The 18,262-nt window shown below is 39.3% G+C and overlaps 1 protein-coding gene across 1 annotated transcript in view; it reads right to left on the reverse strand.

Moving 5' to 3' along the window:
• Positions 1-4,727: 4,727 nt before the first annotated feature.
• ADH7 (alcohol dehydrogenase 7 (class IV), mu or sigma polypeptide) overlaps positions 4,728-18,262 on the reverse strand; it is a 16,448-nt gene continuing 2,913 nt past the window's right edge. Inside the window, exons 2-9 of the mRNA XM_003798503.3 lie at positions 16,220-16,321; positions 15,196-15,334; positions 14,791-14,878; positions 14,476-14,692; positions 10,142-10,402; positions 8,568-8,703; positions 6,767-6,905; positions 4,728-4,863 (exon numbers count right to left, since the gene is read on the reverse strand). Coding sequence (XP_003798551.1) covers positions 4,839-4,863; positions 6,767-6,905; positions 8,568-8,703; positions 10,142-10,402; positions 14,476-14,692; positions 14,791-14,878; positions 15,196-15,334; positions 16,220-16,321 — 1,107 coding nt within the window. The 3' untranslated portion in view covers positions 4,728-4,838. The remainder of the gene's footprint in view (positions 4,864-6,766; positions 6,906-8,567; positions 8,704-10,141; positions 10,403-14,475; positions 14,693-14,790; positions 14,879-15,195; positions 15,335-16,219; positions 16,322-18,262) is intronic.

Consider the following 18,262-nt stretch of genomic DNA (forward strand, 5'->3'; position numbering starts at 1 on the left):
AGAGAATTGCTTAAGCCCAGGAGTTTGAGGTTGCTGTGAGCTGTGATGCCACTGCAATCTACCGAGGGCAATGTAGTGACACTGTCTCAAAAAAAAAGAGATGAGACTGAATATTTTTCGAACATGACAAACCTCAGAGTGTGGAGAAATTGCCTTGGAAAAAAAAGGCTTAATGTTATAATGTTTTAGAAGGACCGCAGTCCAAATTAGGATAAAATTCTTCAATGTCAAGCATCCTATAAGCAGGTAGGGATCTCAGCCTCCTGCAGTACTTGGGCTGCAGTTCTGGAACCCAGTCCTCTCATTTTTTTTCTGGTATATTTAGTCCTCAATCAAGCTGACTTTTTTGAGTGCTTTCCAGAAAATTCTATGGCTTCCTGGGAAGACTATTTCTGATTCCAATTTCCTAACTAATGTGCTAGATGGGTCTGCTGTTTTGAAGCAGTGAATTGAAAGTGTTTTGACACCTCTTTTCTATGGAGACACTCCTCAGTTTTCTTTTCAGAAGTAAAGAGGAAACAAGTTTATGATTATTTCAAGAACCTTCATGAGAGCCTTTGAGAGAGCTAGATGGGACCTCAGAAAACACTAATAAGAGTTTTAGTTAGAGGTGGAGCCAGTATCAAACTCCTGCCTCCTGAATCAGGCCACCACATCATGCTTTTAACCGAAGTTTTAATTCGTGATCAGAGTAGAGTATTTGCAGGTCATTTATTTTTTGACAGGTACATTTGTTTTGCAAAAACAAATAGTACTACATTTGACACATGTCAGGAAGTTACGTAAGTAGATGGTTCTTTGCCAAAACTTGCCTTAAAATGTATGCTTTTCAAGTTAAAACACCACATCTATTATTTATTTATTTTAATTTCAGGTTAATGTGAGGGTACAAACAACCAGGTCACAATATTTGAACACCATATCTATTTTTTTAAATGTTAAATTGCAAATTCAAACAGACATTTTTTTTGAGTTTTTTTTTTTTTTTATTTTTCAAATAAATATGAGGGTACAATTTTTAGGTTACATTGTTCCTACTTCCAGGGTAAAGTTCCATTTGCAGAAGAGCCCCTTACCCAGGGGGCATGTTATACACCCTCACAAAGTGCACATTAGGTGAGATCCCACCTCACACCCTCCCTCCTTCTGCCAATCATCCTCCCCTCCCCCTTCCCGCTTCCCTCTACCCCTGAACTGGACTATATTAGTCAAACATTGAATTAAAATGTTGACTTAAATCTGAAGCGAGGTTCTTGTTCACTCAAGGCAGAGAAAAATAAGTCTAAATTTAAAATTTATTTGACTACCTGAAAGAGCCATTGCCAAGAATAAGTCTTGTTACTTCACTTACTTTTTTGGGCTAGCATGATGGTGTATTTACTGGGTTGGACAGTTGACACAGCCAGAAATGTATAATCCTTTTAATCCAATTGTTGAATCAGCCAAGAATGTTTGCCTAGTGTCCACTGAGTACAGAATGTTCTAGTAGATACTGATTTAAGAAGGAACTTGGAGCGCGTGCCTTATCTTCTGGAACTTTACATGTGAAACAGGTTGGACTCTGGAGGAAGGTCTCAGTCACTTCTCTGCAGCCGGTGGGGTGACTGGCAATGCCAGAAGCAGAGCGGAAACAATTACTAGAACTTAAGGCGGTTTGCCTGGGTAACAGGAATTTCACTCTCCTTAATGAAGGGACTCCCACTCTGTGAGAGGATGAGGAGCAAAAAGATGAGCAAATGAAAGTGCATGAAGAGGATGAATGGGATACACGCATTTGTGAGGCCTTGGTTAGTTATTACATAGAAAGATAAACGGCTTTAGGTGGAAGGAGGGCTGGGAAACAGGAAATAAATGGCTGGTGGAAGGACCTTGTGCAGAGACTGGCGTGGAGGTCATGGGGAGGGGTACTCCTAAGAAAGCTATCATCTCTATCCAGTCTTTTTCTCCTCTAAGCTAAAATCATTTCACATCAATCTTATAATGATTTAAAGCACACTCCTTTCTGGATGAGTATGTGAGGAACTGATTATTGAGGGAAGTGAATGTACAAATATCTCCATAAGGAATTAACCTTTTGGGGCAGCACCTGTGGCTCAAAAGGGTAGGGCGCTGGCCCCATATGCTGGAGGTGGTGGGTTCAAACCCAGCCCCGGCCAAAAACTGCAAAAAAAAAAAAAAAAAGGAATTAACCTTTTTCAGAGTCATGAACCTAAACAGTATCATTAACACCTGGAGACAAACGCCAGCTACAGGGGCCTTTTCCCAAATTACTGGCCTTTGGGCATATTGCTCCTTCACCTGAGAGAATTTTGGCCCTTTCTTCAAAGATCTGGCTCTAGCTCATCCTCCTCTGTGAGTTTAAATTTACCTTGTAGATGACACTGTATAGAAAGCTGAAAATTCCCTTTCTTCCCCTCTACCACAGAACAATGTGTAGCACTTATCAGAAATTTAAGTAATAATTTTGCACATTTATTTACTGTCATATCAAATGCATCTCTTACTAGATTATCTGCTCTATACGGGCAGAGAACACTGCTGATTTTTTTCTTCACTGTGTATCAGATACTTAGCTTATTGCTTGAGACAGCTGAAGAGGCAGGGAAAAAAAGGCTTAGTTGGGCGGCACCCGAGGCTCAGTGGGTGGGGCGCCAGCGACAGACACCAAGGCTGATGAGTTTGGACCGGCCTGAGCCAGTGGGCAACAATGACAACTGTAGCAACAACACCAAAGAAAGTGGCCAGGCATTGTGGAGGGAGCCTGGGGCAATAGCTTGGGACTCTGTCTCAGATAAATAAATAAATAAATAAATAAAGCTTAGTGAATGAATATGCTTCAAACATGATTTAAGGAATTAAAAGTCTAGATTATTCTTTAAATGAGAAACTAGATATTTCCTCTAACATTTCTCTAGCTATTTCCTACTCATTTATCCTTTAACATTCAAGAACTCAGTTTTATGATGTTTTGTAGCTACATTGACTAGAAATGAAAAATACGTAAAAATGACCAATGTCCTGATTTCTTCTGAGAACTAGCGCTTTCTGATGACTCAAAAAGCTATACAGGGACAGGTTTCCCCTGGGCAAGATAGCAGGGGATCTTTCTGTTGACTATTTGGACATGACAAGCTCCAAAGTGAAGAAAGATTCTACAAAATTTTTTAACAAATATTAAATGTGTATATAAACTTTTACATATACAATGTATTTGTAAAACTATAATCTGTAAGAAGTTCTAGGAATAAAGTGGGTTTCATTTTAAAAACTTTGATCTGAGCATATTTATATGTTTATTCCTTGGATTTATTTCTTTTAACAGTATTTGTACATAACTCTTGATATCCTTATTTACCATGTTTTACAAAATTTGAGGCAAGAGACATTGGGGAATTAATTCATTTCTCACATATTTTCCTTGTTAAAATGCTTTTAGGGGGGAGGGTTCTGAGAGCTGAGCCATAGATATTGCTAATGGATGGATGGGAATAATGTCTAGAGATGGTTCTTAGGTGAAGACTTTATGTTTGCACATGTTTGTGTGTATGTCTGTCTATACATATTCCTTCCTATAAACTGGCTATATACAGAATGCTCAGAGTACAGCCCGAGCTAAACCCAGCTGATGAAGAAGATAGCTCACAAAGAAATGCTTTATACTTTTCAGTCATTTCAGCTGTTGTTTTAGATTGACAAACTTGTAAAAGAAAAGAGAACTTTTACCCCATGGATAAAAGTTTACATGGTTATCATGTAAAAGTGGCTTCTAATGACCTGGACAGTTTGCAGCCTACCCAAGAAGGACTCTCCAATCTCCATTATGTTCTTATTTTTAAATCCTTATTTTTTGCTTTGACCACCTAACCTCTTATTTTTCTCATGAAGTATTTAATATGTTTTTTAAGTATATTAACACTTTACCCATAATCAAGAAAAGCTCAAAATAAAACTCAATTAAAATATATCACCATGAAACATTTTGTAAAGAATTTAGTTTTATTAAGAATTTTAACATGTTACAGATACAGAGAGATCTGCCAGCGCACTTGTACCAAACTGAAAGCAATTTTTATCAAAGGGAGTCATTGCTAAATACTAAATAAGAATGTAGAGACTTGTAATTCTACTTTATCAGAGTGAACATTATGGTAAATCCTACGATGTGATTCTAGCTGCACTTTTATGTTTAAGTAGTATTATAAAAAGGCACATTTTCTGAAATATTAAGATATTTGGTAATTAACCTCATGGTCCCTAGTAATATACTTTTTCAATTTCACCCCAGTAAGTAATGGTAATTCTTAGAGTTAATCATTGAAAAATATGCCCTTCTGTTAGATAACCTCATTTCTTTCTTAATCTAATTGAGCAATGTACGATGCAATGAGCTGATTTCAAAACTTAATCCAAGTTAATTTATAACAAGTGTTTTGAAGACTTCCATTCAAATAAAAAAAATTTACAATGTGTTAAATGAATATGCTTTAGAAAATACAATTACTACATCTTTCTATGCCAGTTTTAAGTAGTAGGAGCTAGTTAAAACTCTTCTAAGGACATCTCTGTTTAATATAGAAATCCAAGTATTTGTGTTTTCAGATATATAATTTACAGCCTTATGAAGTGTACATTAAGTTTTTAAATATTGCTATGAATCCCCTTGTTAATTCCCAAGTGCTCATAAGACTCATGCATGAACATGAAGGTTCTATATCTTCACCAAATAGTCTACTTGTGCTTGTATTGTGAGACAGATCCATCATTTCAGAGGAGGGAACTGCAGACAGTGTCGCTCCAGATTACCAGCACCCAACACAGACCTCCTGGAAGTTAGAGTCTCAAAACGTCAGGACAGTTCGAATGCTGAAATGTACAAGGAGAGTTTTCAGTGAGTTGTTTTCATATTTTACAAACAAGAACAGTTTAAACAATTGCCCTTTTTGTCAGTTATAGAAACTTTAGGTCAATTCTGTGAGTGGAAATCCTTTGAGCTTGAAGTCATCACCAAGTTTCTTCTTGTACATCTCTGATAAAAGTATCTGAGCTGATTCTGGAAGCATCATGAATAAGCCTAGGAAGGTGTGGGCAGGAAGAGGGCAATCCAATGTGCTTGGACTCCTAGGTGGCCGAGAGATCCCACATACGGATGAGATCTACTTTATCCTCAGAGCCTAGTGCACAGGCTGATACTGTAGCTGCTAAATGTTTGGTTGTTGAAGTACTGGATAAATTAATAAACAAAAGTAGGTTTTAGTTCAATAATACCATAAAGAAGGCTCTGAAAGCATGCTGAGGCATTGTTGTTTTGGAGTAATGTGAGCCTGGCAGCTTAGTGCAGAATGACTGGAATGGTAAAATACAGACTCTAGAAAAGCTGTCCTCGGGCTACCGTGTATCCAAATCATAAATATGACTGAACAGAGGCAATGATCATGGGTTAAGAGAGGGAGAATGGCTGGAAGCGAAACTAGAGGTTACATCATCTGGGCTTAGCCTCAGTTTCTGTGTGGTGGGCAAGCGTGACAAAAAAATAAGACAAAATGCTGCGGCCTCTCCTCTGTAAAAGTGGAATACGTGACATTATTTACTGAGATAGATAAAATGTACTGGTAGGTGGAAGAATTATTTTGAGTGAAGTTGATGGACATGAGGGATTCAAATGGAGTTGCGCAGGAAGTAAATAAAAATTAAAGAGTTTAGGTTTATAAAGGTTATTTTGAAATTCATTGAGCTAAGGTGATATTTGAGGCAAAATTCCCAACAGCCTGAGAGCAGAATTTATGTCTCTTTAGAAAACAACTAGTAACTATTTTCCAAGCAGGCTACTCTAAGCTATCAGTTTTGCTTATCTTAATAAAGGAGTAGTGGGTGGTTAAGATGGTTTCTCTGAAAGAAACTCACTGTCGACTTGCTTAAAAATAATTTAAAATGTCATGCTCATAGCATGATGATCCTGTAGGTAAGACCAGATGTAGAGACAAGACATAACACTGCACAAACACCCAGGCGAAAATCTCATGAAAATATGGATCTCAGGTTAAGGTACATTTCCTTTTGCGAATAAAACCCAACTCCTTAATACATAGTAGACGCTCAATAAATATGTATATCCTCAATGAATAAAATCCCATCTCATCTTGCAGACAGCCTCTGTGACGGCTGTTCCCGACCTCCTTGAGACAGATGTTGTAGTTGAAGTTTGAGTAAATCCTTCCTACTCCACCTCTGCTTTGCTTAGCCCCATAAGTGACAAGCAGGGACTAGAAGATCCATGTTTACTGGAGCTTGCCAAGATCTTGTCAGAGAAGTTTGGCATGTGCTGAGAGGAGCATGGGCTTTGCCCCGAGTCTGGGTCCTGGTGCTGCCCCGGGGAGGTCTGACGAGTTATTTACCCCTCACAACCTTAGTTTCTTCATCTAAAAATATCCACAAGAAGCAGAAGAATGTATTCTTGAAAAGGACTTTGAAAACTGTTAAACAAGGAAATTTTATAGTATTATTGAAAAAGCTATCAAATTCATGATAAAATTAAAATAGTAAAGATGAAATAAATCTAACAACAACAACAACAACACCCACCAAGTCCACAGGATTTTAAGAAACTGTTTAGGAAGTCTATAAAGAAGAAGTAGCCACCACCTATATTAATCTGGTGAGATTAGATCAAAAGAAATATGAAGGAAACAGGCACATTTATAAGTACTAAATTTTAAAAGTAGCCTGTAGAGAAGAGACAAGATCACCATTAAAAAAATAATAATAATACCTTTGACCTGAATAGAGCAGTTCAAATCCTTCATTGATTTTTTTAAAAGGTAAAACATGAGTTATCAACTGGTCCAGATCAAATTTCTTTGCCATAAAATCAGTCACTAGTTTTGGGACATCATCTCTGCTTTTCCAACCTGTAAGTAAGCACACATTTTCTCCTTAGATTTCACTAAGAAATCCTCACGTTGTATTATCTTTTATTTGTCTCTCTCCTGCATTATTACCTGTCCCCATATCAGATTATTCTTGGAAACATACAAGTCACCTGCTTGTGTCCTTTGTCCCCATCTAGAATATTCCCAGCAGACACAATGGGGTGTGTTAAAATGCAAGTCACATCAGGACATACCTCCCTCAAACCCTCCTTCCCTTCTCACTCAGAATAAAATCCTAAAACCCTGCAGTGGCCAAAAGGCCCCACAGAATCTGGCCCTCTGAGCCCAGCTGCTGCTATTCCTCTGTCCTCGTTCTGCTGTAGACGAGCTGGGCTGCTCAGTCCTCACTTGCCAACACTCAGTGGCATTTACGATACCCTCTCCCTGGAATATTCTTTCCCAAGCTTTCTGAATAGCTCATTTCCTTTATGCTTTTGCTCAAATGCCGCCTTATCGGAGAGGCCATGCCTGAACTTCACAGAATATTCTTCCTCTCCCCACTCCCTGACTCTCCCAGACTACCCACTGCCCTCCCTGTGTTTCCCCTTTGCGCTTGTCACCAGATGCTGCACTCTGCACTCCGTCTCTCCACTCTAAAACGAGAGGAGGGGTCTCAGACTTCCCCAGAGCAGGGACTTGGTAGGTTTAGCTCTGCTATATTCCCAGCTCCTGGAGTGATACCTAGTACTCAGTGTATACTAAAAAAATATTTGATGAATAATTGAATTTTACTTCTATCCCTGAATAATCTACAATTTCTACATCACAAAAACAGATGAAGTGAGGAGACTCAATAACTCTTTTTATAATTTGTGTTATAATATTTATAGCAACATTTATTTTTAAATTATTTCCCTTATACCTGTTTTTGCATGCTTCATTAAATTATCTACTTCTCTGATTCAAGAATAGTCATTTCTTCCTTTTTGCACTCTTAAAGAGTAGACTCAACAAATACTTGAATGGTTACTATTTTCTTTTGTTGTACAAGGCAGAATCTGATATGGAAAGTGCCAGCAAGGTACCTAGTACAATTCTAGATGGAGCTGCTAGAAAAAGAGACCCACTGAAGAGAGGAATAAAAGGATTCCCTGTGTCACCTGCCCAGGGAGAGTGACTTTGGCTCTGCCTTTACTAAAGCAGTAGTGATGGATGAGCAGTAATTCCAGTCACTCCGGTGTGAATCTGAACTGTTCCTGTAAAATGTGACGACCCCTTTTTGTTTGTTTCTTTTGGTTTTGGATCCAGAAGTTCTGCTGGTGGTACTGGGAAATGAATGAATTCTATTTTTCATATGCATCCTTGTGTATATTAAGATTAATGGATTAAATCAGAACTTCCTGCCACACAAATCATCCCAAGAAATATACTGCTGCCTCTTATGCAGGCATTTGGGAACCTGGAGGTGCAAGCAAATATCAAAACTGCCCTCCAATATTAGCCCTAGATCAAGGTCAGGAGTGGATGATTATCTTTTGTATTATCGTGGTTACAGTTCCATTTTAGATCACTTCATATACATCCTTCGAAAAAAAGACTTGTTAGGGAGATGTGATGAGGGATGTGGCGATGGGCTTCTCTCCCTCGTGAAGCAGCAGAGTGAAAGTCACCACTCAGAGTTGAGAGCTGTGCTGTTCTCACCTCCAAAGACGCATCCCTTCCACGTGCGTCCTGTGAAAAGCAGCATTGGGTCAAAGGTGAGCATCTTGGCTGATGGAGGAGCGCCCACCACCACGCTGGTCCCATAGTTCATATGGCAGGATGCCAGGGCATCAATCTGAGTTAAAAAGGAAGGAGATTATTTGGTTCATACGTTTCTTGTAGATCTCATGTGCTCAGAAATGACCTACACACCATAGCAGATCCTGTAGTTGGCTCAGTTTCTAAGGCATGAGATTAAATTAGACTGATTTTTGTTTTTCTTGCTTTAAAAAATCCTCAGTGCAACATTAGTTCTTAATGAAACCACTACAAACATTTCCCTTTGTATGTAGCAGATAGGCAGTATGGCAGAAGGCAATACTTAAGGCAGTATTTGTGGTATTTTAATTATACCATGGACTAAAACCGAGAAATCCGGTGAAATTGTTATACCAACATCACCACTTTAGGTAAGCCCTAGGAAGTCATTTGAACCAAACTCAATTTAATTACGTACACCAAACCAGTCAACATAGTTTTTTTTTTTTTAAGTCTAATTCGAAAATTAAGTAACATAGCAAAATTTGGAAAAAGGAGTTCTTTATCTTTGTACCAATTCTGAGACTAATGCTACATTTTCTGGTCATTAGCCTACTCATTATTAGTTATTTATTACTAATTTTTTGAATACTTGCTAGATTGTAGTAACAGATGCTGACGTTTTTCAGGCATCAGTGTTCAACCAAGTATCATCTGGTAATCAATAGTCCCTAATTAAGATAATCAATATTGGACATTTCTCCATAAACATGTGATCTAAAATGTTAGTTATTGCTATGGAATAATTGTAAGTGATTCACTGGAAAGGCATATGGCAATGGTGGTAAGTTAATGGCCACCTACTCCTAAATCACCAAAAAGATTCAAGTGAATTTAATATGCTACTCAATCTTGAGCAAAATTGATTTTGTCCTATTTTTCCAAGTCTCCTTCCCCTTCCCCAGCCCAAGGTATTCTAATGTCAGGGTTACTGCAGACCTAAGTGAGGGTCTGGTGCTACCACAAAGAAGGCATGTTTAGAAAGTTGCACTTAGAATTCAAGGGAGCTCAGAGGGAGGAAAAGAAAGCTTAGGTGTGAAGAATGAGAAGTTGGTTCTATCATAGATTTAGGCAAAGAGACTAGAACATTTGGAATCATCCCCTTTGTTTGGCATATCTTCCTTATCTCCTCAGGGAGTCACCTTGTGATGCTTGCTTTACTGAAGTGCAAGAGTTGGAACCACCTGTGCCAAGAAATTATCATATACAAGGGAGATATCCCTCAAAGAAGAATACTGAGTGACTCCCTTGCCCTCTAGTGATCTGAGAGTGGTAGGATTTGGTACTTACGTTCATCAGGTGGACCTGCTCTTAAGATTTTGACATTTTTAGGCAGAATTGCCACGTGATTACCAGTGATTGCCTGATAAACAGCTATTCCATGGGTGATTAGTGATAAAGCCATGGAAATGAACTTTACCTTGCACATGTCTAATAATTCAAGCATTTGCCACTCCTCAAATTCTGCCCCTTACCATAGTGTCAAGACGCCCAATAACTTCAAAGGTGTAGCCCACATTGTTGCCTGTCATTTCTGACAGCACCTCACTGATGGGCTTGGTAGAGTCCTTGGGGCTGATGCACTCGGTGGCTCCAACAGCCATGGCTTTCTCAAATTTGTCTTTGTTGAGGTCAATCCCAATGATCCTGGAAGCACCAGCTGATTTACAGCCCATGATGACAGACAGGCCAACTCCTCCCAGACCAAAGACAACACAAGTAGAACCAGGTTTGACCTGTGGAGAGAAATGTTCCTGTGAATATCAGCAGTAGAGTTAGAAAGTGCAACCTGCAAAGAGCCTCTAGTGTCCACACAAAATTCAGAGGCGCTCCAGGATGTGAGCTAGGACCAGATGTTTCATTCTGATGAGATGCCACAAACAGGGCTAGAAACAGTGGAGGAACTAAGAAGAGAAAAGGAGTATTTGCCACAACAAAATGGTCTGTGCTAGGTAGATGAAAACCCCTCATAAAGGCTCACACCATTCAGGCCTTTGTTGTGGGAACTTTTGCCACCTTCTTGGCCATCACCCACAACCTGCCATAATCTCATAGCAGAATTAAGGAAACACTAAGATCTCTATGATCGCTACTCCCCAAAGATACGCTAAATCGGTTTTAAGTTTGATCTCACTAACGTTTTCTGAATAATCACAACCCTTGAGTTGCTTAAAAATATAAATTTGTTTTTCACTGAGGTCCAAACTCCATGTGACAATTAGATGATGAATGTGTAGCTCTAGGAAGGATATGCAGTTAAATCAATTTTGGGATCTTTACCCTTAACTCTGCTATATTAACGAGGATTCTAGGCACAAGTTACATTCCTGTCAGAAGAACACTAATCCACTTTACGTCAGGTAGCAGGGAGAGCTGAGCGCAGGGAAACCCACAAAAGGGGGTCTGTCTTCCTTCATGTGATACTTTCTTTCCTTTATTCATGGAAAAGGCTTATGGTGAGCGAGGTCTGTTTGCAGACCTCCTACTTGGCTGGCTCCATCCTCCTTTCTAGGAAGTACCTGAGGACATAGTCTGTGTTTGTGTATGGAAGCACGTGTTTTCATATGGCTGCACCTTTAGGTGGAGATTGACAGAGACCTGCAGAGATGTTTGTAAAGTCACTTGATGTGACTTTTCCTTTCAGCCTTGGCATCCTAATCCCTCCATTCAGTTTCGGCTTTTGGAGTGTCGACCTTGGTGCAGTCATTCTCTTAAGTATCATGCAGCCATTTATACTTCTATTTGACAGACTCATCTTATACCAGAAACTCACCTGCCTGTTATCCTAGTTTATTTGCCTGCTTTATTGCCTAGATTTGAGGTGGAATACTTTGCTGATGGTTGAGTTTTAGGTCTTACACTGTAGGTTCAAAGCTTCTGATCCTGATCTGTCTCCCGAGACCTCAGTTAGCCTTCTCTGCTGTGTCATTAGAAAGTTTTATCAGTGAGTCCAAAGGAGGATCTTTCTAACTAACAACTGTGCCCCGACAGACTTCTCCCTACATCTGAGTTGCCTATTTGTGAAGTGATAGTTTTGACCCTTCTGTCACTCTGAGACTTTCGGTAGATGAAGGCACCAGGTTCTGTTAATTTCGGATGTAACTCCCCCAAATTTCATCCCTTTCCTGATCTTCCTGTTCTAAGGAAGGAGAACTAGGAATTAGTCTATACAATGAGTTGGCCAAATTATTTTAAAATATAGTGAGGTTCTACTTTTTACTATTGTTTTATTTCATTGCAGTGATCCCTTGGTATTCCTTAATAAAACTCTATATACCTCCTTCAAAAACAAAGGACTTCAAGATTGGCTATTAACCAGCTCCTTGGGGAATAACTGTAGAGCCCTTGAAATCCTGCATGCTAGAAGAGTCTTTGGATAATTAAGACCTTGGGCTATGCCAGATAATTTATGCTAACAATGGGATGTATGGTGAATGCCTATTTCCAGATGCCTGTAGCTTTGGGCCGTTAGCTTGACTTCTTATACAGCTAGAGTTGTGTTGGATTCTACATGTCTACTTGACTGACTCCCAACAAAAATTATGGATACAAAGCTTAAATGCACTTCCCTGGTTGACAACACTTGGCATGTGTTGTCATAATTCCTTGCTGGGAGAATTATGCACTGTCATGCCATTCTCCTGGGAGAAGATAGCCAGAAGCCTGTGCTCGACCTCTCCTGAACATGACCCTGTAAATCTTTTTCCTTTGCTGATTTTAATTTGTAATCTTCTATGTTAAGAAACCATGATCGTAGGTATAACCACTTTTATTTCTGAATCCTTCTAGCAAATCATTAAAAGTAAGGGGAGTTTTTGGAGGGCTTGACTTTCCCACTGTTGAAAGTTCAGCCTATTTTTACATAGTCAAACACAAAAATGTATGTTCATTCAAATGATTTTTCTTTTTTTCTTTCTTTTCTTTTCTTTCTTTTTCTCTTTTTTAGACAAAGTCTCACTCTGTGGCCCGGGGTAGAATGCCATGGCATCAGCCTAACTCACAGCAACCTCAAACTCTTGGGTTAAAGTGATCCTCTTGCTTCAGCCTCCTGAGTAGATGGGACAAGAGATGCCTACCACAACACTTGGCTAATTTTTCTGTTTTTAGTAGAGATGGGTCTCATTCTTGTTCAGGCTAGTCTTGAACTCTGGAGCTCAAGCAATCATCTGACTCAGCCACCTGGGGTGCTAGGATTACAGGCATGATTAAGACATGGCTTCCAGGAAAAAAATTGTATCTTTTTGGCAAATATCTTGGTAAGTAGTATATTAACCAAGTACTAATGTGATGCCAATACATTAGTACACTAAAAAATTGACAAAGAATAATGTACAACTAGGTCCAATGTCCCCCCTTTTCCTTCCACCTCCATATTGGCAGAAAATTCTTTTTTTTTTTTTTTTTTTTCAGTTTTTGAACCCACCACCGCCAGCATATGGGGCCAGTGCCTTACTCCTTTGAGCCACAGGCACTCCCCTGGCAGAAAATTCTTCATGGAAAGTGTCAAGAATATTCTGCAAAGGAATATTCTATGTCTGGGATTTTGTCAAGGAAATTTAGAGCCAAGTGGTAATTAACATATTCTACTTACATTAGTGATTCCATAAGGGCAATCCAAACATTTGGTTGAAATATTTACTGTTAAAAACTCATTCAGGGTGGCACCCATAGCTCAGTGAGTAGGGTGCCAGCCACATACACTGAGGGTGGTGGGTTAAGCCTGGCCCAGGCCTGCTAAACAACAATAACAACTTCCACCAAAAAATAGCTGGGTGTTGTGGGTGCCTGTAGTCCCAGCTACCTGGGAGGCTGAGGCAAGAGAATCACTTAAGCCCAAGAGTTTGAGGTTGCTGTGACCGGTGACACAACAGCACTCTATTAAGGGTGACATAGTGAGACGCTGTCTCAAACAACAACAACAACAACAACAACAACAACAACATAAAATTCATTCAGTTAGCTGGGCATAGTGGCACATGTCCACAGTCCCAGCTACTCAGGAGTCTGAGGTAGGAGGATTGTTTGAGCTTAAGAGTTTGAGGTTGCAGTGAGCTGTGATGATTCCACTGCATTCTACCCTGGGAGACAGAGTGAGAACCTGCTTCAAAATAAATAAACTCTCCCCTCCCCAAAAACCTCAGTTTTATTTTCAGATTATTTATCAGCTGCTATAAATTGAATTATGTCTCCTCCAAAATTTGTATGTTGAAGTTTTTACTCCCCAAACCTCACAATCTGACTTTCTTTGGAGATAGGGTCTTTTCAGAGGTAACCAAGTTAACAGGAGGACATGGGAAGAGACATGGGAGAAAGACAGTTTTCTATAAGCCAAGGACAGGGATTTGAGTAGATCCTTCCCTGACAGCCCCGGGAGAAACCAGCTCTAATGACCAACGCCTTGATTTTGAACCTTTGGCCTCCAGACTGTGAGACAGTAAGTACCTGGTGTTTAAACGCTTAGTTGTGCTCCTCCGCTATAGCAGCTGTAGCGAACTCACATGCAAACATTGATATTTATTTTGTGAGTGAAGAAAGATTAAATTTTGATGCAAATCTAAATGTGAGAAGTTGAACATGAAGGAGATGTGGAGCAAACAAAAATCTAGATACAAATCTGAAATTTTGTTTCTAGTTTTCTAGAAATAAAATCCCTAACCCGAACTTTTCATTTTCTTCGGTTGATGTGGTGTAGAATCAGCCTGAAGAGGAGACATGTTTTCAAAACTTTTTGTTCTCCCCATCTTCAGGATTCCGAGAAAATCATTTAAAAACAAGTGAGGGAAGGAAACCCACCCACCCTGTTTCTGACCTTGCCAGTTTTAACAGCAGCCCCATATCCAGTGGAAAATCCACAGCCGATTAAACAGACTTTCTCAGGAGGAGCGGCATCGTCAATCTTGGCCACGGAAGATTCATCCACCACCGTGTACTCAGTAAACGTGCTGGTGTTCATGAAGTGATAGACCGGCTTGCCCTTGCAGCTAAACCTGGTAGTGCCGTCGGCTAGGACTCCACGACCAGTAACGCTGTTTGATACACCAAACACGCATATTAGTCAATTCAGTTCAAAAATTAGCCCAGGAACGATTTGAATGACACCAGAGCAAAAAGGCCTGAAACCTACTCGCTCCGAATGCACAGGTTGCCATCTGGGCTGCGGCAAGCATTGCACTGTCTACACTGTGGCAGAAAGAGAGGGATGACCTTGTCACCTGCGGGAGAAACATCATGATAGAAGGTGCTATTCATTCATGTTAAAATACGAAATAAAAAAGCGTGAACTGAGCCCATATTACATGTAAAAAATTTTTTAAAGTAGCCTAAGGTTTATAAACACCATAACATGTGTTCACTGAAGGTTGAGATTTTGCCAAATTGCATATCACTCAGTACAATCCATTCTCTTTTTTTGCTTTCATCTCCTGAAACTATGATAAAGCTCCCTATAATAATTCGTAGCATGTGCTATTTCTTTTGACAGATGGTCAACGCTGACTTATCTCAAACTTGTGGCTTGACATCCATATACCTGGTTTCACCGTGGTGACTCCTTCTCCAATGCTCTCTACAACCCCAGTTGCTTCATGTCCCACAATTACTGGAAACTTAGACACCATTGCTCCTTTGATCACGTGGTCATCTGTGCGACAGATTCCTGTGGCCAAAATCTGTGTTCGGAGACAAAAACACTAGCTCAAACATCAAACTGGTCATTTTATAGCTGGGAGAATAATTAACCTGTTCTTAAAGAAATTATAATTGTTTACTTAATATGATGATCAACAGTAATAAGGTTGACTTTTAGAAGCCTAACAGCAACAATTTGACAAGATCTTTCCCTTCAAGAAACTTACAATATTGCTGCTTCTTGCCCTATGTTGAATCTTGGTGCCTTTCTGTGGTAAACTGGTGCACTCGTGAGGGAGTCAGAACACAGGTGTTAACCGTGCGATTACCTAAAAGTAGATTTTTATAGCCGGGCCCTCCTAGGAGTCGCTTAATAAAGTGCAGAGGGAATGGTGCGCAAGAAGGAATTGAGGAGAGAATCTTACTACAGTGCTTAGATAAGAGGAGAGCGTCAAAGAAAGATGGTCAGAAATGCCCACTCAACACTGGTATCCAGAGTAAAGGTTAGTCTCTATCCAAATGACTGGGGGGGAAGGGGTATACTCCAGGAAGTTGTGGGTTCTCTAGACACAAATGAATCCCTCTTTCTTTGTGAAAAGTGATCTGAACATAATCGGACTCCCAGATGGTTTTAAAAGAATTTATTAGTCATAATTATATTTTTCATCAGACACTACATCAATAAAAATTCAACAAGTGAAAGCTTTAGCAGAGCAAATTAGCACTGCTGGTTTTTTAATGGATAATGAACTCATTAATTTCATATCCTGCCTTTCCAGATCCTTAAGAATAATAACCAGTAAGAGCATTAATGCCTTAAACTTTGGAAATATCCCCTTATTTAAGAATTCAACTTCACAACAGTGATATATGCAATATAGATGGGAAGACATTTTAGGCTCATGTACTCCAAGGCTCTTTCTTACCTTAATGCGAACTTCTTTAGCCTTTGGTGGGGCAACTTCAATTTCCTCAATGGAGAAAGGTTTATGCTGTTCCCACAGCACAGCTGCTTTGCATTTAATAACCTAAGAGGTTGGAAGGGTCATAATGGGTCTTAATTATGTCTTCATATATAGACTCCTCAAACAATATTAACATGGACAGAGGAATACATATAATATTCTAATTTTCCCAGAATGATTTTCCTTAAACTCTAGAACTGTAAGCCTTCTAGACCATCTTGTATAAGACTTTGATGCATAAGACATGCAGTCCAGAGAGATGAACGATTGATGTGGCCCCATAGCACATGGAAAGCAGGGCTGGACTAGATCTGAGCTATACTTCTCCCAGCCCACTGATTTTTTTCTTCTTGCTGATATTTACATATTATTCCTATAATCTAGATTAGTTTGCTAGAATTTCAGAGGCAACAGACTAACAAAACTTCCATTGGTGTATTATTAACTTACAAACAACAAATTTGTATTGAATTGCTGAATAAACCACATAGCAGTGGTGAAGAAATGAGACACTTAATGTGCTAAGTGACAAAGGGAACCACGAAGGTCGGGGAGTATGTGGACTGTGACTGTAGCTCCTGGAAGACTGAGTCTGTGTTTTTGCATCTCTGCACGCCTTTGGCACTGAGTCCAGTTTTTGCCTTGGGTAGGTCTTGATAAGACAGGAAGTTAAAGCGTCTCATCCCATAGAGACGGGAATTGGCTATGGAGTGACTGGCCTCCAGTTGTTCAACAGGTTTTGCTGGAGTTATTCAATTAAATGGTTTATATCACTAAGATTATTGGCTTCTGATAGAGGAAGACAGAGAGAGTGAGAGAGAATGAAAGAGAGGGAATAAGTGAGAGAGAAAGTCTTTCCATTTTCTTACTCAAAAATCTGTCCAGGACTCCTAGAAAATATTTTAGTTAATTTGTATAGATGAGGTATTCCTCATGTTATCAACTGATGCAACACTCCTAAAGAGCTCCTGTAGACAGCTAAATTATTCTTTTGCAAAGAGGTTAAATGTGACAAATGATATCTTGGAAACAGATGGGTGGGGGAAAGCCATCACTAACTCAACTTAGTATTCACCCTCTGCCTTGTTACAGAAAATGGTATGGGTCACAGTGTAATTTTACCCAATGTTGAAGTTAGAAACCTCCCACACCACATTCTGAAACAAATTTCAGGTAGATTTATAGCTAAGATTTACTTTTAAAATCAAACTATTTTATCAATCAATGAAGATGTAAATGTTAATCATAAGGTGCATGGAGGGACTTTTAAGCTTAACATGATAGAAAACGGTCATAAAGGAAGCAGATGCTAAGAACAAAATTTTTTTGTATTGAAAAACAATAAGTAAATTTTCCAGATTGAAATAAGTACTCCCAAAGGAAAAATACTCAAAGCAATAGTGAAAGATGTTACCATGTTTGACATACACAATGCTGAATCAAAATTATAAGGAAAACTCTGAGACTTCTATTCTTAACACTCCTGCCCCTTCCGGCCTAAACCCTGGGAGATGCACATAGAGGATGTAAGGAGGAAAACACAACAGGTTAATGAATAGATCGTGAAGTGTTTATACTACACAATCGTAAAAAGGTTTTTTTTAAATAAAGATAATGAAATACAATTCTCTGCCTCTTAAGTCACTAATGACTTTTTATTTAATGAGAATACATAGGTATTGTCACAGGGGTAGTAAAATGGGCCATCTCATTCATGTCAACCTCTTTGGAATGTAATTTCCAGGGTACAACATGATACCTAAGGACGTTGTGAGTTTTTTTCTTTCTTTCTTTCTTTCTTTTTTTTTTTTTTTGAGGCACAATCTCACTATGTCACCCTTGGTAGAGTGCTGTGGTGTTAGAGCTCACAGCAACCTCAAACTCTTTGGGCTTAATAAGCATTTCTCTTGCCCCAGCCTCCCAAGTAGCTGGGACTATAGGCCCCTGCCACAACACCTGGCTATTTTTTGTTGTGGTTGTTGTTATTGCAGTTGTCATTGTTGT

This window comes from Otolemur garnettii, unplaced genomic scaffold (assembly GCF_000181295.1).
Source record: "Otolemur garnettii isolate 467f Iridium unplaced genomic scaffold, OtoGar3 scaffold00137, whole genome shotgun sequence".
Lineage (NCBI taxonomy): Eukaryota > Metazoa > Chordata > Mammalia > Primates > Galagidae > Otolemur > Otolemur garnettii.